Genomic DNA, 23,800 nt, shown 5'->3' with positions numbered 1-23,800 from the left:
TGTTGAAGAAAATAATACCAGTTATAAAATTATATAATTAAAAAACATATAAAAGAGACGTTTATTGAAATAAATTACAACAATATCGATTTCAAGTTCTATTTTTTGTACAATTCGAAATCTTCAGCATGTCATTGGCAAACGGGCTGCATAGCCACTGTAATATTTAAGGACTTGAAATTCACAGGTCCAGTATCAAGATTTTTTTGAATTCATCAGCTTTTTTGTTCAGTATTTTCCTCTTTTTCTGATGCTCTAAAGCTTTCCAGATCGATCATTTTTGTTTTTTTAGGATTTGGATTCTCCGGGCTATTCCACCATTGTTCCTCACCGCTGCCGTAGAACATATAAACGACGCTGGTAGACATAAAAATGCAGAATGATACCCAGAAGACCGTCCTCCATTCCAAAATTGTATGCTATAAAATATCAATTGTTTAATTTAATTAAACTAGCAGATATTCATTAAATATATTACGTTTCCTGTAAGAGCACCGGTTAAATACGGAGTTACTATGCCAGCACCAGCGCCTATACCGTTAGTGATGGCCATGATGATTCCTGCAAAGTTGGGACTTAAATCCAGCGCGTTCACCTTCATGCCACAGTAGAATGTTCCCATAAAGCCCATAGCAACAGTAAACATCCATACTGCTAGGGTTGTATCGCATTCGGCATATGAAGCTGCCATAATGAAAATGGCCGGCCCAATGGCAGCTATAAAATAAAATAACTCTTAAGCCTATTATTTGATAATTTTATATTGACAGTTGGTTTAATTAGTTTAAATGATGTGAGACATATATCAGTAACATTAAGTTTATATCATTTTGACTATTATTCAGTCCCTCTTTTTGCTATGGTTTGATATCCATATATAGGAATTATTAACAAATAAATTAATTGGATTTTGTTTGAACAAACACAGACAGGTTGTAAGGCAATTTCAGCTTTAACAGCAAAGTCGTATATTCGTAGTTTAAATATCGTGATGTGTATCTGATGGAGCCAAATCGCGATAACCCTACGGGCCAGTAGCGTATGTTAAGTTGTTATTCTTTACTGTACCCACAATATTTTGATTAATATGTTAATAACAAAATACGAAATGTGTTTTAAAATAAAAGCATATTTAACCATAAACAAATAGATCGAACTAATTCGGACTCCCAATGTATATATTTATATCTATACATGTTATATAGACTGATACAACCCTGTGTATTCAAATAAAGGAGACGGTGTGTTTATATTAGGATTAATTGATGTGATGGGTGTAACGTCTAGGTATAGAGGTTTATATCAGAATATATTTAAATCATCACTATCATTTTGTATTGTCGTTTAAAAAACTTCATTTCGCAAAGTAAAATAGCTTTTTAAAGCAAAAGTTTTTGTTGTTCTAAACCCTTCACACTTCATAATAGACGCATCGATTCCTTTTCAATTCGTTCAATTAACAGGAATTGCATTATTTGAACAGAAGCTTGTAGTTCAGGATGTACGACCACCAAAACCGGATTGGCGGAGCTCAATTTCTCAATCGTATACTACTTAATTTTACTACAACTATAAACTCATATTAATAGTTAGATTGAATCAATACCTAATTTACAACTTGTTTGTAAATTGCAGTTTATAGCGAGGATACATTTTAATAAAATATCGACAGATTCAAGACATAACAATATTTCGTCTTTCGGTCAAGTGGACTGATATAAACTTGAATACCTTGCTGATATAGATCTATACTGGAGCGAACGAATTGAAGATATTCAAATGGTGTACAATGGAAAAGGACATTAATTAACACAGTAAAATAGAGCACCTTAAGGAAATACATTAATAAAATACGAGGACATGATGTTTGTACAAGTGATGTAAAATGTGTTTATATAGAGGTTGGGGCTGTGATCATACAAGCTATATGATGCTTTTCTTTGATATAGTAGATGAATGGAGAAAAATAGTGTTTTTCATTGACGAGTTGTTATTATGGCTAATGAGAAGTATTCATCGTTATAATCATTTTAATCGACGTGTCCATATATAAATATAATTAGCAAATACGCAATGAACTATCTTTTAAGGGTGATTATGGTTTCGAAAGTCTTCTAATTAACGCAATATTTGGCGATTAAAATATGAATAAAGAGGTTCCGTGAATCATTGTCGGAACCTGAAAGGGCGTTGAGTGATTGGCGATTTACGGCATCTTTACGTAAGCGTTTATCATAGGTATCATATCATAGGCATTCATCATCTTAAGTATTTCTAAGTCAACGCTTAACTTCTTTATGAGGAACAAATTTCATTTCCATCTTTTCAAAATTTAATTAGTGCGAATTAGTACTCCAAGGAACCATGGTTATGTTTTAAGAAAAGCTTGCATTGAAAGAATATTTAAATTTGGGCTAATATCTTTATAATCCTTAACAATAAAGAAGAAGAAAGAGCGTTCAGTACAATAGGTTTATTTCTCAATATCGCGTGTATTCCAAAGAACACTCTGGCCTACCAACAGGCATAAATTATGGATTCCTTTAATGCACGTTAACCCGGAGAAAAGTACTGTTTTTATTGTTCCTTAGTGCCTAGTATGTTTCGATGCATCTAAGTTTCGAAATGGCTGAAAAATTCATTCAGACTGCACTTTAAATAAATTTAATTCAAGTCAGTTTTTCAAATCCAAACATCCATATATAAGGTGATATGCCCGCTCAGATGAGATACCTACAGCCTCATCCACTTCATGAACTCCCATTTTACGATTGTCCAATAATATTTCATGAATTTTATCGACTATATTTGGCGTGACAATTTCTTTTGGGCGACCTAAATGTTTGTCATGGTACGACCGCAACGAAATTCAGTAAACCACTTCAGAATACCCAAAGAATTTATCAAGATTTTTGTTGGTTGCGGTAGTGCTTATTTTGGCGCAAGAATAATGATTAATCAGTACATTAAAATCACTTTTTTTCCATTTCTATTAAAATTTGGGAGGTTATCTGCTGTCGATGGCTAACAAACACAAACTAAACAACGTAGATTGTTAAAATATCACAGTAGTCTATGAATATATGACAGTTGAGGGTAACAGTGATGTATGATATTTATATATAAGTTACTGTGCGGAAAATTTAAAAAGTTACTAAAAAATTACCTATCAAACTAATCTCGTATATTTATAAGTTTATGTAAACAAGAAAAACTGTAGATAATCGGCCGCTAGTAACCCAAAACAATGACATCTAAGAGAGTTACACAGTCCAAAGCTTGTCCAAAGTGTTTGATGATATTAATACTTTAAAGTTATTGTTTATAGTAATTTGTTAGAGTGGAAGGAATTTGGACGGCATTTTAAATAAATTTATAATATTACAATATTTATACGGCTATTTTATATTAATTGTAGACAATCTCTTTACTTTTCTTTTATTTTGAACACTTGGAAACTAAATATTCTACTAGAAAAAATGTACTGTATGAAGTTAAAAGAAGAAAAATTATGATTTTTCTACTGCCCAGAAAAAATAAGCTTATTCTATGAGGAGTCTGATTTAGTTGTTTGTGAACAGGTTTAAATCTGATTACAATAATGGAGTTTCTTACCAAAACAGGTGAAGAATCTTCTAGCTCCGGTAACAGAAAGATAATTTCTTAGTATTAACCAGTCGCAAATCCAACCACCCGCCATTGAAACGACCCACATAGCGGCATACGGTACCGAATTCCAGATACCATTAGCAGCGACGTCAAATCTTAACACTTCCTTCATGTACTTAGGAAGATCGGATACCATTGTGTAGAAACCCCAGTCATGACCAATTTGAGCTGCAATTAATGCCCATAATGGTACAGACGTGGCTAAAGCTTTCCATGGAATTGGAGGCTTCACCGACGCTACGCTTTCTGAAATATATTAATGGTGATTTTTATTGAGATATATAGTTGTTTGTTTTACAAACCTAACTCTTTTTTCAGGAACTCTTTTTCCCTATCACTTATGAACGGATGCTGTTTAGGTTCGGAATAACAAAGCACCTGGAAGAACATGAACCAAATTATGCCCAAACCTCCGAACAAATAAAACACGGATGCCCATTCTCGTGTCGATTGAATGAGTTGCCCGCTGACTAGATTACAAATTATAGTACCTAAAACAATATAAAATATAATTCCTTTTTTTATCTGTTTTTTTTATCACGCACCAATTTGCCCTCCAGCATATACTAATGATCCAATCTTCGAACGCTCACCTAGTGGAACCCATTGAGCAAGCATAGTATTTAAAGCTGGATATGTAGTACCCTAAAAATGAATTTAATTTATTTTTTGAAGTTGATAAAATAAACTATTTTCATATTTCTTAACAACATAAATTTTAAACATTAACGACTTAAAATATTGTCACTTTGTTTAATTTAATGAAATCTCTTCATTGACTGCTTGTTAGTAGTATTATTTTTAAATTATTATTAGTATTATTATTAATTAAATTTAAAAAAAGCCTACAAAAAAGTTTGGAAGCAAGGAAATCAATACGACGTCAACGATATTTTATTAATTCATTTAATGACTTTCACTAGTTTTCTCATTGTGGGTGTACTTTAGTTATTATCGCGCATATATTGTTTCTAAACTATATTTTCAATGAAGTTATTTTTTATTATTTTGTTTCTTGTCATAATATATTGGAAATAGCATTCAACAATGATGGCAAGTTTTAACCAGATTTTTTAAAATAAACTAATTGAGATAGACTACACTGTGGTGTAAATACGTAAATACTCTCTCAAATTTTATCTGTTTACTATTTACAGATATTGTTTAATAAAAATTTATCTGTACTTTTTTTATCACGTATTGTTTTTGTACGGTAACTAATAGTTATCATCAGAAAATTGAATAAAAAATAGAATTCAATAATTCCTGTAAAACCAACGACAACTTATTAGTAATAAATTTTTTCTTTTACCAGATAGACCAACTAGAACCAAATGGTCTTTGGCTGATGTCGCTTCGGGTTCGGGGTATGATTGTTTTGCGGGCGACAGAGACCCTGGGTTACGACTGGGACTGTCGGAGTTTGTTTACTACCGGGGTTTGTGGATGGGTAGGGATTTTATCAAGATGTTGTCGTGTTCTAAGGTTCCTATGGAGAACCTCACACTGAGCATATTTATGAAATTTTTCACAAACGGGATGCCTGATTCGAGGTGTGTATTGACGTTCCTCATAAACCATGGGGCTTTGAGTAACGCGCTGGCTTTTTTGGATTGGAACATTTGTAGTAGTTGTCTCTCCGAGACATACCTCTACCACACCCGTGCTCCGTTGAGGCAGACTGGACGGACTAGCATTTTATACAGCGTAGTGGGATTGGAAGTTTGCTTTTTCTGCAGAGTAGTGGAAATAGTAGGCTGTATAAAGCTATATATAGGTTTATAAGCAGCCATATAAAGGTTGAATAGGGCTGGGGCTAGTGGAGCACCTTGCAGGACTACTGCGGAAATCTGTTTATGTGAGCAGACTGCGTCACCGATCCTCACTTGAAAGGACCTACTGTCCAAGTATGAATCTATAAGCGATATTAGGTCACTCGGTAGACCTAGTTGTTTCGCTTTAAATATTAGACCATGGTGCCATACTTGATCGAAAGCTTTGTAGACTTCTAAGAAGATGGCTCCAGTTTTTCAACCTTTTATCAGTGCCTGGTGGATTGTTGCTGCAACGTGGGCAGCTTGATGGAGGCATGAGTGTTTTGCGCGGAAACTGAATTGTTCTTTCGGGATTATATGATGTGCGTCTGTGAAATCGTTTAAAGCGTTTAATATAGCTTTTTCGGCAAGTTTGGAATTAGTAATATATTCGTACACATTAATATATAGAATATTCAGCGTTATAAAGAGGCGGATATTAATACTGATTGTAATATTTCTTTTCCACACGTACCATTTTCGAGAAGCAAAAGCTCTGCAATTCTGCTTCTGCTATGCGAACTATATCGTGAAAACTGTCAAATCAAGTATATTGGCGAATATCAGATTGATAAGGGAGTGTGAAGCATTATACTGAACGCATTGTCTATTCTTAAAAACTTTTTATATTCTTATATCTGTTACTATGCTGAGAACAGTACAGAGTACACATGTCATTTCTTTGACGAACACTTAGACAGTTATTATTATTATGAAGCAAAGTTGCCTTCAGCATTCAGAAAACAGCATTCTTTTGTTTTGTAGGGAATTTTTAATTCGCCCAAAGATTCGATGTTTTTACAAATTTGTTACTGTTACGAATTAAAGTATAATGAAGCCTTTTCTTTATTTCGTTTTCATTGTACAGAAATTTTTATACCCAATATAGCAAGTTTTATTTGCCTGTAATTTAGATATAAATAATTCGGCTTATCTGTGTTGAATTAAAATCCTTATATTTCAGTGATGCAAAAGTAACAATTATTGTAGTGATTACTAAGTCAAATTATGGTAAAAATTGACAACAAAAAACATATGCTAATAGAAAATATGTTTTTGTTAGATAATGTTGTATCTTTTCTTGTTGACTGGTGAAAATGCCAATGTTTTCTATGCTAATGTTAAATATGCCACTGTATATATTTCACCAAAAAAGTTTAGTGTCGTATACTACTCTATATATATATATATATATATATATATATATATATATATATATATATATATATATATATATATATATATATATATATATATTAGATTCAAAATTCCTGATTTTTTTCGGTCTTTATGAATTATAGTTTCAGCAGAATGCAATGTAGCTTAATTTTTTGCAATGCATACGTCAAGTTTTTTGCAATCTCCATTATTTTTATGCGCGAAATTATCATAAAATTTATATTTACGTACACTAAATTAATATTATTACACTGTCCTATTTACATATAACATATGAAATTGTGAAATATTGGAAAATATTTTATTTAATAATCAAACTCTGCGTGTATCAATAGGGGCATCCGTAAATAATATGTTGTTTAAAATTTACTTTTCGAAAAAAGCACAATAATTGCATGTCTAATCTGTGGATTACTGAAAGAACGAAATCATGCAATTTAACATATTCTCTTTTTTTTCTCGGTATAGTAAATATACTTTATTTATTATTATTAACATTTAATTATTTTAATTATTTGTTAAATGTGAATTAAGTACTTATTATTGTAATTGCTCATTATTTTTATTACTTATTAAACTTGTATTATTTATTAAACAAACAATTAAATTTTTTTAAAACTACGTATTTAAAAAAAGTGATTCTCTTTTAGATGTAATCTGAAATTATTTTCTGAATATATTTTATATCATCACTTTATTGCATTATGAAGCTTTAACTACAATTGTGTGCGTACCTCTCCTAATCCTTCAACCACCCGCAAAGCGACTACCCATTTCCAATCACCCGAGGTTGCCTTTATTATCCAAGGAGTGACGATGGTGAAAATACCAGTGGATAGTATACCAAGCCCTAGAGTGTATTTACCGCCAAATTTACCGGCAATTATACCACCTGGCAGATGAGTGAGTAGATAACCCCAATAGAAAGCGCTTAAAATTATCCCTTGGGTCTTCTCATCCCAATCATACAGTAAATCAGGATCCTAAAAAAATTAAAAACATTATTGAAAATAACTATATGTTATTTATATTTATATATTTTATTATTAAAACCCATATAAGAATAGCTGATAAAATTCTGTAATGAAGTTAAGAAAAAGTTCTCCGCCTGATCTGCTTCATGAAGCTAATACAAAATGTAAATATAAAACTTTTCGTAAAAACTAAAAACGACTCCAGAGAGGCCTCCTCTATGTGGAGCTCCTATTGAATTTGATAGAAATCCATTAGAAATACATTCATAATATTTTAATTTGTTTTGTCCTGTATACCATAATCTGAGAATGTTATTATTCTGATCTATTTTCCTTTTAGAAAGGCTTTGATTCAGAAAAGTTGGTACAATATATATTAAACAATATATTTTGTTATTATCATTTAAGTTGAGATAGTGTATCCTTCACAACCCTTGCAACAGTGTTTGGCAGCAAAATTCTAGAGATAGTAAGAACTCCATCATTGAGCGTTTGTTACCGGCTAACGATTTTAATGATATTGTGAATACTATGATATTGGCGCCCAAATTATAACGGAACTGTTGGTAAATTGTAAGAAACAATATAACCGATGATTCAATGGACCATACCATATTCTTCCAATCATCCTAATCATATACTATACTATACAGGTTCTATGATTGTTGCGCCACTTCTTCCGTAGCTTAGCCTTGGCTTGTGTTGCAACGGATTTGGCAATCGCAATCCCTTCATGAATGTTAGCTCCATGGAGCTCCCGCCGTATTGGTTTTGTAGAAATAGCATTACTCAAATGAGTATTGAGTTCTATATTACTTTTGCCGAGGTAATCTTATGTTGTCTGGCCACAATGCTTTTTAAAATTGGTAAGTCTCGGTGAGTTAACTTTGGGTATCGCGCGCTATTCCTATTCGCCGATGATGTCTACAAGAGTTGGCATGTAATATGAACAATACATATGCATCGCACCTAAACGTAAATACATTTACCTTTGCATAAATACTTATAGTCTTTCCAATCAATCTAGGTCATAGATGACGTCGAATATATTGCAAAATTTCAGTTTGTGTCACATTCGTTTTAAACTCAGAGATCTTTACTTTTTATTTTACCCTAAAAAGTGAGACAAGATGCTGTTTCACGCATTGGAACATGTAACCGAATTAGTCACTCAAGAGCCATTATTTAGAGTCAACTCACGCGATCTAGAACAGTTTCGAACAAGTTTCAAGTTTCTTTCAAGAACAAGTTTTGAAGCTCATTTCAGAAACCGAAATCAACCATTGTTTCAAAGGCACGAAGGCACGTTGACACAAATTTATTTCATCCAATGGGAATTACTTTAAAAGGAACGAAATTAATTTCTAAAAATATACAGTCAATTTAAATTTTATTTCAACAATTTTATTATTTCTTGATCGCTGTAATATATTTAATTTATGTTTTTACAAAAGCATTAGCCAATTATTGTCGGTTAAAAATGTTGCGTATTTATGTTTTTTTTTTCTGATTTGATGTGGTCATAAATACTGTATTTTACAACGATATTTGATTGTTCGGACTGAATTTCTATGTATTTTGTATAACATAACTATATATTGTTTGTGTATTATATATATTGTATGTATTATATATATATATATATATATATATATATATATATATAAATATATGTTTTAAAAGGCATTATTTCTGTATCATGTTATTTGGATAAACACTAGTAAAATAAATAGCTGGATTGTATTCTTGGCATAATTATTTTTAAATATATTAAACAAATCTTAGTTTGATTATTCAATTATTTTATTTATTTTTAGTATTAAAACTATAATGTTAAGGTCAGAATTTGAAGGTTCTTACCGTTACAGCGTTATTGCTGTTAGTAGTATTACTATTTTCTACGTGGCAATAGTTTTCGTACGTGTTGTTCTTGGTAGTATTTGATGATATGGTCATTTCCGTTATGGCTATCGATAGTGTCACTCTCATGGCATAAGCGTTTACGATACCAAGGAATCCCATGATGCCCAATACATATCTTTGAGGAATTAGGAAGCCTGTAAAATAATGTAATGTAATAATGGGACTCTAAATGTAATATGAATTAGATGGTACATGATTTTTAATATATAATTTACATATAAATATAAAACTTTGTAAAGACCATGATACATATTTTCTATCTTATATGACATCTTCCTATTTAACAACCTAGCCTAACTAATAACAGTTTTCCATATAGTATTGTGGAGTTATTCAATCTGTTTGTTTGTTACAAAGATGTAAGTGTGGCGATTAGGAAGTTTGTAGTCAGTGATTCTCAAAGTAACAACTTTTAAAGAAGCTTGGTTGCTTTGATTTTCAGATTCTTTCACATAAAATGACTGACAATATAATTTCGAACCGTTTCTGGTTGAACGTTTGAGCACTGGTAGCAAGAATATATTGCTGCTGTTCGAAATATATCATTTAAAAGAACTAATGTTGTGTTATCGGGATCCAAAGAAATAAGATTTATCGACCTATCACTCCGACCTCCTGAGACAAGCAAACCACTTGATGAAAGTAATTTATAATTGACAGTACTAAAACTTCTGTTTTATTATGTTTTGTACAGTAATATCTTTTAAACTTTTAAAGTCTCTAGTAAAAATTAAAAACGAAAATACATTGTTAACTTTTGTTATTATGCCATATAATATTTTTTATAATATAATAACTTGCCAAATAATAATTTAATTCGAATTTATATAAAGTACCTAAATAACAGCTTGTATTAAAAGTGGGACAGTTGCAGGTTATTTAATATTCTCGAGTATGCGAAACAACATAAATTTGCAACCAGTTCTCGGCCTTCAAACTTTCATTTTTCCAAGATGACCGTACATAGCAAAGCAGAGTTCGCTCCGCAATAAATAGTCCCGATTTTAGTAAAACCACAACTAAAACAAATCGTCTTCCGTAAAACACCACAAACTAAAACAGAAGGAAAGTTGTTATATGCACATATTTTCACTGATGGTACTCGTTGATATTATATTCACAATTTGTTTTTATGAGTTGCGATAAATAATTTTTTTTTAATAATATTAAAATATTATAAAAAATTTTATACTAAAGGCAAATATTTTACAAATATATATTTGTACAATATCCGGTCTAAGAAAAACCATCCACCAAGTTGCAAGATGTAACTAAAAGATGTTATTAGACTTTGCGCTCAAAACACTTGTTAGTTTCGGTAGTAATGCTCGAGATATTCCTTTATTGGAGTAATTTTTAAAAAAATTCCAAATACCAGTTTTTGTTGATGTTCAGATTTGAGGAAGATAGTAGACGAAGAAGTAACCGAACTTCTCATTTGAGGAGCAACACTATATCTTTCGCAAGTTTTGCAACATGTGGTAGAGTGTTGCCAAAGGATGATTTTGCTTCGATTACTCGTTATTGTTGATCTTTTATGTTACTATAGGGCATTCAATTTGTACAATTGACGTAGATTTCGCTCAATTCGCACGGTAGTAATTTTTCCTGCCATTTTATTTTTCACATAACATGTAAACATCGGGAAATAATTAATTTATCAAAAGCTGTCTGAAAGTTTTTTGAGAGTTTGAGTTGGGTTTTCGTTTATTAAGTCTTACAATTTGTCTTCGAAAATGTTCGGCTCTCCAGGTCGTTCTTTGTCATTAACATCTAAATCATTATTTTCAAATCGTTGATACCAATTCGGACATGTTGTAGCAGCATCACCGCAGTTTATAAAAATATTGGTAGCAGATTTCTTCAACTTTAACAACAAAAGTAATGAATGTGAAATATGAAATTATGAACAATCTATGGTTAGTTTTGTATACAGTGAATAATCGTAGCCAAAACCGTAGAATTAAAAAAAATTAGGTTGTTCATAATTGTTTACATTGATGCTTTGCATTTTCACCAGTATCGATTTTACATAAGGGATCTCCAATTCCTCAAGCAGAGTGTGGTTATACCTCAGCATCCATGTCGTTGGTAGATACAGAACGCCGAATAGTAAACTTAAAGTTAAATAACTGTAGTGGCTGATCTATCTTCTAATCTTCTTTTCTTCCGCCCAACTTAACATAATGAATTATGAAATAAAATTGATGAATCATATGCTATTAAATTAATAATTAAAATCATTAAAATAATTAAAATTTATTAGTCAATAGTAAACTATATTTGGGTCTATTGGGTTATATATATATATATATATATATATATATATATATATATATATATATGTATATATATATATATATATATATATATATATATATATATATGTATATATATATATATATATATGTATATATATATATATATATATATATATGTATATATATATATATATATATATATATATATATATATATATATATATATATATGTATATATATATATATATATATATATATATATATATATTATTTAATACAACCCCATATTTCTTTCCTCGTATATATATATATATATATATGTATATATATATATATATTATATACATATATATATATATATATATATACATATATGTATATATATATATATATATATATATATATATATATATATATATATATATATATATATATATATATAAATTAATTTATGATTAAGTTTAAACTCACACAACTTGATTATGATTTTCAAATACTATTTTGTGAACTTTTAAAATATTTTTAGAATAAAATTCTATTTTTTTCGCCTGGTTAGTCAGCTAATTGATTTTCTGGCTAGTGTAGACTGAAATTAGAGGGGGTGAAGATGATGTGAAGGTACCAATTAGGAAAACACACTGGCATCTTAGACAGCGATTAAATTTCCTCATTGGCAAGGCATGGGGTATGACAGATCAGTAAGATCTCCGACGGGTGCTTGATGAGTGATTTTCAACATCTATGTGACATTTGATGTATATAGTGGTTTTATGAGTTCCCAAATTGTCGACGTGCCAGTTTTCTGATGTATTAGGGTATTTCTAACACATAATGGGGTGCTTAAGAATGACAGAGAATTTCTGTAAGTTTTTTATCTAATGAGAATACTGTACGGGTACCGGATGTTTGTTCCAAGTATAATTATCTGATTAATCAACTGTAAGGTAGAATTTTGATCATTGGAGACAGTTGCCTTTTTCTGTAGATGATCATGTAAAGAACATTTTTACCGATGCTGATTTAGGCTTTACTGATGGAGTTTGGATGTTTTCTCTTGTAATGTACCATGATGCGTTAACAATACTGCGAATAACTTTGTTTTGATAAGTTTGGATCATGATAATATCATATTTCTTTGTGCAACTCCATAATGGCATACTGTAGGTCCACACTGGCTTTACATCACATTTTTGAGTTCATAAAAAGTTCTGCTGGTTTCTTTTTAACATGCTCTTTCTACTTAAGCTTAACGATTTGAATTGATGATAGAAATCTGGACGATGCGGCGGCATAACTATGTGGACTTTTGACCATTTGACTGATTTTTTATATTCTCAACTGACCTGAATTTTAATGGCTTATTTTTTTCTTGTGATTTATAACGTCCATAATTTTAACAATCTTATCGCGACGTTTATTTGAAGCTGTAGATTTCTTTGCACAGCATCTGTTACATCTCATTATTGTCTGACATGAAGAGGTTGAATAGAATTGGTGTTAGTGGTAAATATCTGCTTTGTAACGATCAGTGCTTCTAAATTATCGACGTCCATACAATCCCATTAAAATTCAATATAAAACATTCATATTTGACTTCAGCAATGTAAGGCTGTTATTCTCAAATCATATTTGGCTACAATTTAAATAAAACGAAAAGGAAACTCAAGTATTTCGTTATCAATTACGAGATTACATCAAAATCCGACTTAAACCGGTTTGATTTTTCTAATTAATAATGGGAACGTACAATCGATAGCTGGTACCCTTCAGAACTTGTATGTGAAATTAACGGGGTTATCTTTGTTTGAATAAATTCATATGTTGTCTGGCAAATATATTTACCTTAATAAAAATGTTTACCATTATCATTATGGTTTTAATGGATTCCTATACTTTCTTCACATTATCTATTAACTGGAGGGTTTTGTTTGTTTATTTTAATGAAAATAAACGTAAATATTTGTATGATGTTGTTGAGAAACTCTATATAGTTCCACTATTATTTCTTACATTCTTAAAACAACTTCATATTTTATATATATTAGTAAAATTAATGTAACGTTGTCTATAAGGACTAATTTTTGTCGAATTTTTTTAAATGACATCTTATATTAGTTACACTTAGTACAGTCTTAATTTACAGATTTAATTTATTACTACTGTTCTATTACACTTGCATCAATACACAAGCAAGATAAATGCGGAACAATTACATCAACCACCCAATACTATTATCTTATGTTCATTACAACTATTGAAGCTTTTAAAAAGGAAGTAAGAATTGGAAGAACAAAAATAATATAGAGAAGTGTTGAGAGAAGTGAAGATAAGGGAAGCAAAGAGATAATACAGAGATAATAAAGATGATACAGAGATAATAAAGAGAAAATATTGAGAATAATAAAATTAGGAAATAAATTAATAATTGATAACACGGAAAGAGAAAAAGGAAAGGCAATGTGTTTATGAAAGGATTTGTCATAAAAAAAGAAACTGTAAACATTTATAAACCCTATATTCTTATGTGGTTTTGTTTGCTTCAATCTTCTGTTCTTCTGTGATTTAGTAAGCTTATTTTATGTTTTAGGGCGAAATCATATCGTATATAATCTATAGATTTGTAAATTTTGTTTGATTTCGAGGCTGTCGTGCAGTTTTTCGTTGGTTACTTTGAGATAGGCATTGGTAATTAATCGAAGAAATTTACTTTGACAGCTTAAATTGATTACTAGCTGGATTAATGTTTTAGTGCAACTTATTTATTATATTTATTTTTTTGAACCCATAAGTCCAAAGAGACTAAATTGGCTCATAAATTAATCTCTTTGATCTTAGGGAAAGCTGCATCTCCAGCAAAACTGTACAGTTATTTAATTTTGATCTGCTCTGCTTTTTATCTAACGTGAAATTTCTAATTTAATCTACAATCTAGATGGGTGTCGAAGTATTTCGTTGATTCTACTAGAGGAATCGGGTATCTAAATTACAATTAATGACTAACATTTTTCGATGGTTTGTTAACAATAAATGTGTCTGTAGCTTATTTTCAATAGAAGTACTGACTTATTTTATCAAAATCACAAACAGCATTGCCGATTTAATCTCGTTAGCGTAATGAGACCCTCATAGTGTAAACACATGACGATTCATCAGACACTAGACCGATTTATTAGTACCATATTGATTGCACAACATATTTTACGCGTAAACTGATGCTAGAAGTTTGTTAACTGACTTATAGTGAGTGATAAGTAGTTGTAAGAATAAGATATTAATTACTTATTATAGTGTACTCAGTTCCCTAATTTCTGATTTGGTTTTTAGTGATTTTCTTTAATACCATATTCTTCTTTTTTCAATTTTCACTTATATTATGATAATCCTTTAATCTCGTTTAATTAGTACGATATATGGTCAAAAAGTAGCGGGATTTTCTATTGGAATTTCTTGACTTATGTTGATGCAATTGACACAATTTTCTTGTGTTGACAAATATTTCTAGAAAGTATCTAAAAGTATTCAGCCATATCGGTTGTTTACTTTACAGGTGGTGTCTAATAAAGTTTCCTAAAAGAAAAGTTTACGGGAAATATAAGCGTAAGTTGCTGTGAATACGTAGAAGAAAAGTGTACGGGACATTTTAGCGCAACCACCGTTGACAACACAGACGTTTCTTCATTGTCATCATTTTGAAAGCATATATAAAATTAAAGAGAATCGTTGTACTAGTTCAAGCGTATTCCAAAAAAGGAATTCGAAAAGGGTATTGAGAATTGAAGAAAGCGCTAGATTATATAATAACTAGCGACCCGCCCCGGCTTCGCACGGGTGCAATGCTGATACTAAATTAAATACACTACAGAAAAAATATGAACGTTGTATATAAAAACATAGCGGCCCGCTCCGACTTTGCACGGGCATAAAATATATATGCCTATGTCACTCAATGAAAACATGATTAAAATCCATCCAGTATTTTTGGTTCATTCATTACTGCCCTTAGCCTGCACGCATTAAATTTGGAGTAAAACAATTCCTCTTCCCCTATACTTACTATGAAGATTTCCTGCTATCTTTGGAATATCTAAATTCATACAATTTTTATTACATTACACATTTTTAAACGCAAATTTTAAATTTGTAATATCTCCGAAAATATTTGTTTAATTTACATGGTGTAAGGAACCATATTGATCTATATTAATTGCACACTGTATTTAAGGTACTTAATTCGATAAGGATTAATGCCGTATTGCTTATAATAGCTTTGTAAATAAGCCATTTTCTCACGTAAAAAGTAAACAATAAAAATGGTTAATGTGGGTTATCACTAAAAGATAAACATATACCATCGCGGACTTTTTTGTAGACCTTTTTATGGTGTGCAATACTGTAGTACATTAATTTGATCTAACTCGTAGGGTGAAGCAGCGTTTTTGCTAATTGCTAAATAAGCCTAAAAAAATAAGTTAATTTACGACATCACGTTAGAAACCTCTAAAATTAGCAATGTTGCCTTAGTATATTATGCATGTATTATACATGTAAACCTTCCTCTTGAATCACTCTATCTATTGAAAAAAACCGCATCAAAATCCGTTGCGTAGTTTTAAAGATTTAAGCGCACATAGGGATATAGGGACAGAAAAGGCGACTTTGTTTTATACTATGTAGTGATACCTACTGAGGGCGTAAATGAATAAACAATATTTAAAAAAAAGTTCTAATTTATATATTTCCTTAAGAAAATAAAGTATATAAGTCATTCAAATAAAATACAGTCAGTTACAAAAAACCTATTTGGACTTATGGTGTGTAAATATGGGGTAACATCAAACCAATTAGTAATCCAGTTAGTTGCTAATGTTTTTTTATTAATTAAATACTTATCGCTACGTAATCATTAGCTAAATCAAAGAAACGTGAAAGCAATACAGCTATTGGGCAGTAGACAGGATATCAGAATTGCCACGAACTTGAATAGTATATAAATGTTAAACTATTTAACTTTAGTTTAAGTAGTCTAATTTAATTTTAATTTAGGAGTTACATATTGACTAAAGCGATAATAGCAATAAATCAATTTGTAAATTAAGATTGGACTAAGCATATCTAATGTAAGATTTAATTAAAACAATTAACTATAGGTTGAAAAGTAAACACTCTTCTCCAGCGTCGACTATGAAATTGGATATCAAATATGAAAAATGCCAAAGAGCCTTTAGTTGCTGCTAAAAACTGGGATAAAAATTAATTTTGTATCAAGATAAACAAACATTTATTTTTACATGTCAGATATTAAGAATATAACAGGCATTTTATTATTTTGATTTTTAAGAATCTGTAGTCAAAACCTAATGACATAATGTAATTTAATGACCAAAAATATGCAGTTTAATTTTCGATCATAAATGTACCCAATATTATATTACTACATTTTATGGAGTTAGGATTTAGGCCAACAAAGTTGCACAATTTATTAAAACAAATACTAAATTTTAAATGCTGTATAACTAAGATGATATTAGCATATATATGTTAACATTTTATATAAGCAATTTCGCATATTTATGGTAATTTTTCTTCAGACGAAAACAGAAATAAATGTCGTTTTTCATCGAATTTTAAAATATAAAATCGTACGTTTTTATTTTTGAGGATCAGATAAATCTTTTGATCTGAAAAATAAAGAAGTATTATTTTGAGTGTATTTAGCCATTTCAGTTTTTTGTATTATACTATTTAAATTATTGTCCACTTCTAGTACTTTCACTCGTCTTTATAGCGATATATTGTTTTTATTTATTAGCGTCAGCTCATTTTCGAGTATGTTCATAAAAATAAAAGTGATGAGTATCAGATCATGAGGTGTTAACATGATTAGAAATATGGGGTGTACAAATAAGCTTAGGTTTTTTTTTTGTAATAAGTTTTTGGAGAAATTAGCGCCGCAAGTTTTATTCAAATTATTGCTCATTATTAGCTTTTCCACAATTTGGGATCTAATACCAATTTTTGGGATTCCTGGCAAGGAGTAAAGTGCTGCTCGGTCAGGTAAGAAGTCATGTACCAGAACAAGTAGTTTTTGACATTCTATTGATCTTTATTTATTACATAGATTAGATTTCACCTCATTATATTACATTACAAATCACGAAGGGTTCATGATAGATTATTAAGTCCATTTGCCCATATGCTGATGGGACAAAGTCTACATATTACAGCCAGATAGCTTTGCATCCAACTATTCACATTTTAGTAGCTGAAGATATATTAGTCGATAAATTTTGCCAGTTCATTTTATACAGTCCGTTTTAAGAATTATTTGCTCAATATATATTTAAAAAAATTGAGTGGTTTGATTGCATCGAAATCTCGATTATGAAAAATACAAATAAAATTCCTTTACTGGTTTCAGTTTTATTCCTGAGCTATCGAAAAGGTTCTCCAATATATGTAGAAGAATGACTGGTGAACACGATGTGTTGGACATTTAAAGGAGGTTGGTTCAATTTGAGCATTTCCATGTAGATTTAGCTCTAAGTAAATGTTTTTATTCAAAACCATTTGATAAAATTTTTACATCTATAACGGAAATTGTATTAAAAGAGTTAAACATATCAATTTAATATTACAATGATCAACTATGGTAATTTATTTTAGTTTAAACTTAGACAATGTCACACATGTTTGGCATTTCACTAAGTTTTTTGCCTTCGACGATATTCTTACTTCCCTTAAGCTTTTGATTCTACTACCGACAATGCTTGTTTCACTTAAGTAAATATTGGTACACTTCTTGGCTTCTTGTTTCATCTGCAGATTTATTCAAATTAAAGGTTCCAATAAAAATTTTTATTAATCGGTGCTTATTTGGTTCAAATCTTGGAAAGGAAAAAATGTGTGATGCTGATATACAATCGTTAATACTTCGAATGTTATGTTATTGTCGGTTGTCCAATATTAATATATGACGTTTTAAATTAGACAATTTTACAAATACAATATCTAATTGATGGCGACTTCTTTTGTTGATTGTAACGCACTTAATAAATTATAGCTAATTATAGGGTATACATAAATTATAGCAATATAGGTTATAAAATCACTCTCATTTCTGTTAACAAATCCATTCAATGTTCAATAAAATCCGTTGCAATTCATATTTTGTTGGTTCCTAATTCAACCCCTTCAAGCTAGATACCTACGCAGGGGCATATGAGGAACAAGTTATATAAGAAGCAATTTATTTGTTGGTTATATTTTGTCTAAGAGATTTACAAGGAATAAGTATAATTAATTAATATAACAGTTAACGATGAGTAAGTTCATAATAATAATCCTATGAAATAAAGTTGATATTATATGATGAAGGTAATATTGTTATTATATAAACAACTTTAACGATAAACGAATTTAATTATTATTAGAAAAGTACACTGTAAACTGTAAGTTGTAAAATACTCATACCATAAATATAAATTGGATTTACTACTAGCTAATTAATATTTATGCAGTATTGTAGCGATGACGGTTATTTTAACATATTATAAGTGAATTAATATTTTATGTTTCTTTTGAAATTCCCTAATCGTTTTTACGATTTGGAAAATTTGTAATAAAATTATGTTTTATTCAATGCACTGATATTAGGGTTGACTTTTTATTGTGGATAATATTGCAGATTAATATTTTAAACGTTCAAATTATAAAAGATCAAAACAGCAACTGTAAAAAATGTGTTATAAAAAATTAAGATTTAATGTGGACTGGGAAAAACAGTCGCTATATTATATCGAAAAATATACTAGAAAACCGAAGATCTTCATACACAAGAAACTGTTTTATACAGCCAATTGAAACAATTGTAGAATATCGCTATAAACTGGCTCTTTAATATTAGTAAAGAAACCTTTTCAGCTGGTAAATCAGGCCCAGAAAAAAATGTATTTCGATCGAGGGAGCGAGATTTTTATGCAGTTCTACTCAGGAACTAGTAACATCAAAACAATTGATATTCCAAACATTGTGTTTCAGGACGATGCGCTAACAATGATTAGATAAATATGAATAAAATTATTAAAGTAGAGTAAGAGTAAAAAGTCGAGAATAGCAGGAAGGATTTAGACTGAATTGGCAGACTTTTGACTGGCAGTTGTGTCAGCTCTGTCAGTTTAGCATATTATGTGTGGAAGAAACAATGTCATTTTTATTGATTTTTGTTCTGCTTTCTACTATATAGGTATGCGAGAACTATTACAATCTGGACTAAAATCTCTTTGGCATGACATTTTACCAGTAATAATACTTTTATAATAAGAAATTTTGTTTTTTATGGCCTGAAGAAAATCATTCAAAATTGTGTTTTTTTTTCATTGCTCCTTATTTTTAATTTCATAATCAGAATATGACAATTCAAAACCAGAAAATCCTCGTTAGATGCTGAAAACCATCATTATAAATTGGGATATGCATTAAAATAGGTTGATATACACTAAAAGAGTTGAAATTATTTATTACAATTCAAACTCGAACTTTCCTCTTTGCTTGATGCTACATGGCATATTTTTAATGTACGGTTATGTACATTTTCGAAATTCTGAAGGAGTCCTGAAGGAAATGAATAGATGGATGAACATTTTCAATTCATAGACTTTACTGTTACATTCATAGTTATTTAAACAACAATGTAAAATACCAGAAGTATAATTATAGTGGAAAATCCAAATTGCTAAATAATGTGAATGATCGCTATATATTTCCACTATTTTTTAAAATTATTTTAAATATTAAAAATAACAATGTCTTCACTGCTATTACTCATAGTCACTATATAAATGATGGAAATAATTCAATACGCAATTGCAATTATCAATTATCAACATCTAAATAAAGATATAGTTTAAAATCTAATATGTTAAACACCGTCAATTATATTATTACACCAATTTATGAAAGATTTTTTCTATGGAAATGCATTACTATAGGTTTGAAAAATTAGCTTAAGTAATGTTAAAGATAAGTCGGCTTTGGTGGATAAGAGATATTAAATGTCGCAGCAAAAACGATCAAATCAGAGAACGTGAGTTTTTGCTACAGTTTACCTAATAATTGATCCACCTATCAAATAATTAAAATATGTATTTGTTTCAGTAACAAATATTTATTGAGATTGTGATGATAGTGGAAACGATATTTTTCTAGTTGAATTTTATCTTTATCTTTGGTCTACGTAATGAAATATGTGTAGTAATATATTTAGATAATAACAAAATCATTCTAATAAGGAGCTGATAATTTACATTGATTAATAACACAACAGATGTTCCTAATTCTTAAAATTCTTAAATTTTGTGAACTGTGTTGTCAATACGAGTATTGAAAAAAGCCAAGAAGATAACAACCTGTTAATTATGAATAACGTATTAATTGAGAATAACCTATTAATTGTGAAGCTTTGTTGTTATGAAAATGTATCAAACGTATGTACAATGAGAGCCATTTCATGTGTCGCTTTTCAATAACAATGACGTTTTAATAGTAAGCACACTTGGGTTAGGCTGATGCCATCGTCAATGAATACAAGAGATTAAGATTTTAGTTCCTATTCTAAAATGGTTGTATAGTTGTATGAACTCGGCTGAAATAACATAGATTAAGAAAACGCACAGAGCAAGAACAAATTCATACTTTTCGAATAAAAGAGTAGTTTTGTATGTGGATTACCTCCAAGAAAGTTTTCAGAATGTAGTTAGTACACGCTTTGGATTTCGTACGCCTCAAAAAATTCTGTCACAAAAAATAATTTTCATCGCATGAAGAGATAACAATTGACATAAAGGGATATTTCGTATTAATAATAGTTGAATGAAAGGAAATAAAATCACTTGCTGTATTAATAGCAAATATTCAAGAGGAATTAAAAAAAACTTAACTAGACATGGTTATACACAATATTTTACTCAATACATTATAATTGTGAATAAAATTGTAAAAATTATAATTATATAAAAATAAAATTAATTTCTTTAACAAACTTAATAAACTAATCTGTATCTGTAATACGCGCAAACTTAAACAATAACTTATATCTTTAAGTTAGAATTATACTTAAATAGTAGTTTATACTTTGCTGCTTTTGCTGTTGACTATTGCCAGTAAATTATCAAAATATTGAGTATTTTAAATCGAATTGATAGTTTTTAACCAAGAAGAAGATTAAGAAAGTAATTGATTTAGTGTTAAGTACTTTGAAAATGTGATTTTTAACCGAAAAATACTAGCTAAATCTATACAATGAAATGTACGCGACGTTAGTGAAGTGCCATACTTACTGATATATCGCTTTAAAACAAATATTTATTTTTCGTTGACAATTTGAGCAAATAATAAAAGGTCGATAATAGTGATTAATCGTTAGAGGAAGTTATAGTTCATTATGATTACCACAGTAGAAAACCAAAGAATTGAAATGAATGAAATTGAAAAATAATTGTAATAATTGAATTGAATTGAAAAATATTTCAAGAAAAAAATATTCATCAATGATTTTTAAAATGTACATGAATATGAAACATATTTAGTTAAAATAAATTTGACAACCGAATAGTACACCTATTTCCCAAATTTTAGCTGAAGTAAACAAATGTTTTTTGATTCTTGATATAAGCAGTCTATATTTACATAAAATGTTAATTAGTATAAAAAAAGAAGGATGCTCCTATTTGTTATCATTTATCATTTTTTAGCTATCATATACGATAAGTTACTGATGAAGGAATTTAATAACATTCGTATTTACTCACATTTTGATACGAGTAGTCTCCAGCCTGTGAGCATTTTCTCCAATGTTATCGGCTACACTCTTACGGGGAGATATCCGTACGGTACCGCGTTTAATTTGCTGATAGTTACCGCGGACACCTGCCCGCTTCCACCACTGTCGCTGTAATGCTGTGCATTGAACGTCGCCAGCGACATTACCTGACCACTTAATGGGTCCTAAAAGGATTTTCGATGTTGAAACATTTGAAAATTCCAAACTGTATTATCGACAAATATAATAGCGATCGCGCTGTGATCAGAGAGTGGTCCTTGTACCGCGTTCGAGATAATTGTTGTTAATCCTCAGTAGATAGATAGTAATGATTATATCTACAATAATTAGAGGCAGTATGTTGATGATGATTTCTGTAATAGTCTGTGTAGTCTTGTAACTGTGCCTCATTTTGTCACTTTTTACAATATGCGAACAAGTAATTGACAACAATATGGATGGATAGTTAAAAAAACTTTCAATGATATAATTTTGCAATTGTAATCATATAATTCTCCGTCATATCGACTATTACGTATCAACTAATATACAAATCATAATTATTGTTTTATTAATCGTTGGTTACTGTTTTAAGTTCGATACAAACTTGTGAACCCGTATTTTAGTAAAACGACGCAAGTTATTGGATTTAAATTAAGATCGTACAGCAATATGTTGTTTGTTTTTTTCAATGGTACATAACAAGCAAAGCTTTCTGTTTTTAAAAATATATCCTGGTACCTAGGAATCTGTTTCTTTCAAAGAATAATGTAACATTCTGTTATATTTTCATCTAGGTAGATATAATTTCAGCTGACTTATCGTCATCTTATATCTGCGAATCTCGATGCTAACTCTGCTACACTATTTCTCTTGATGCGAGAGTGTCTTATACTGCCAGTTCAGCAGCTAAATGGTTAATGTGATTGTAATTCTTACTGTTTGACCCAAATTCTTCCTTCGCTGTTTGCAGATTTAAATGTAAGTACACATAACATATTTATTGTTTATGTTCGGTGAAATATTGAACAAAGTACTGATCGTAGTAGTATTTCGATTTTACTTTGGCTGATTGTGCTTAATAGTTGCATGCCATACAGGATTCAATATAGCATTATAAGATGCATACCTAAGTATTTAGCGTCATTTGATTATGGAATCTCT

At 29.9% G+C, this 23,800-nt stretch overlaps 1 protein-coding gene across 1 annotated transcript; it reads right to left on the bottom strand.

The window, feature by feature from the left end:
* Positions 1–43: 43 nt before the first annotated feature.
* On the bottom strand, positions 44–22,898 carry LOC143197986 (putative inorganic phosphate cotransporter). The gene is made up of 8 exons (XM_076406881.1): positions 22,626–22,898; positions 9,497–9,693; positions 7,397–7,645; positions 4,215–4,314; positions 3,972–4,160; positions 3,616–3,915; positions 479–717; positions 44–419 (listed from the first exon to the last, which is right to left on the bottom strand). Exons 1-8 carry the CDS (start codon positions 22,657–22,659, stop codon positions 216–218), a joined length of 1,512 nt encoding a protein of 503 aa, XP_076262996.1. The 5' UTR covers positions 22,660–22,898; the 3' UTR covers positions 44–215.
* Between the last annotated feature and the right edge of the window lie 902 nt (positions 22,899–23,800).

This window comes from Rhynchophorus ferrugineus, unplaced genomic scaffold (assembly GCF_030347505.1).
Source record: "Rhynchophorus ferrugineus isolate W39M unplaced genomic scaffold, kcgeb_rfMv2 rfM1, whole genome shotgun sequence".
NCBI classification, from domain to species: Eukaryota; Metazoa; Arthropoda; class Insecta; order Coleoptera; family Curculionidae; genus Rhynchophorus; species Rhynchophorus ferrugineus.
Note: the sequence above shows the minus strand (reverse complement) of the source record. Positions and strands in the feature narration are given on the sequence as shown.

Coding starts and splice junctions, on each gene's coding strand:
- LOC143197986 (XM_076406881.1), bottom strand. CDS start 22,659: ATGCTCACAGGCTGGAGACTACTCGTATCAAAAT. Junction 7,646..9,496: donor ACAGCAATAACGCTGTAACG/GTAAGAACCTTC, acceptor TAATTTTTTTAG/GATCCTGATTTACTGTATGA. Junction 4,161..4,214: donor ATATGCTGGAGGGCAAATTG/GTGCGTGATAAA, acceptor ATATTGTTTTAG/GTACTATAATTTGTAATCTA.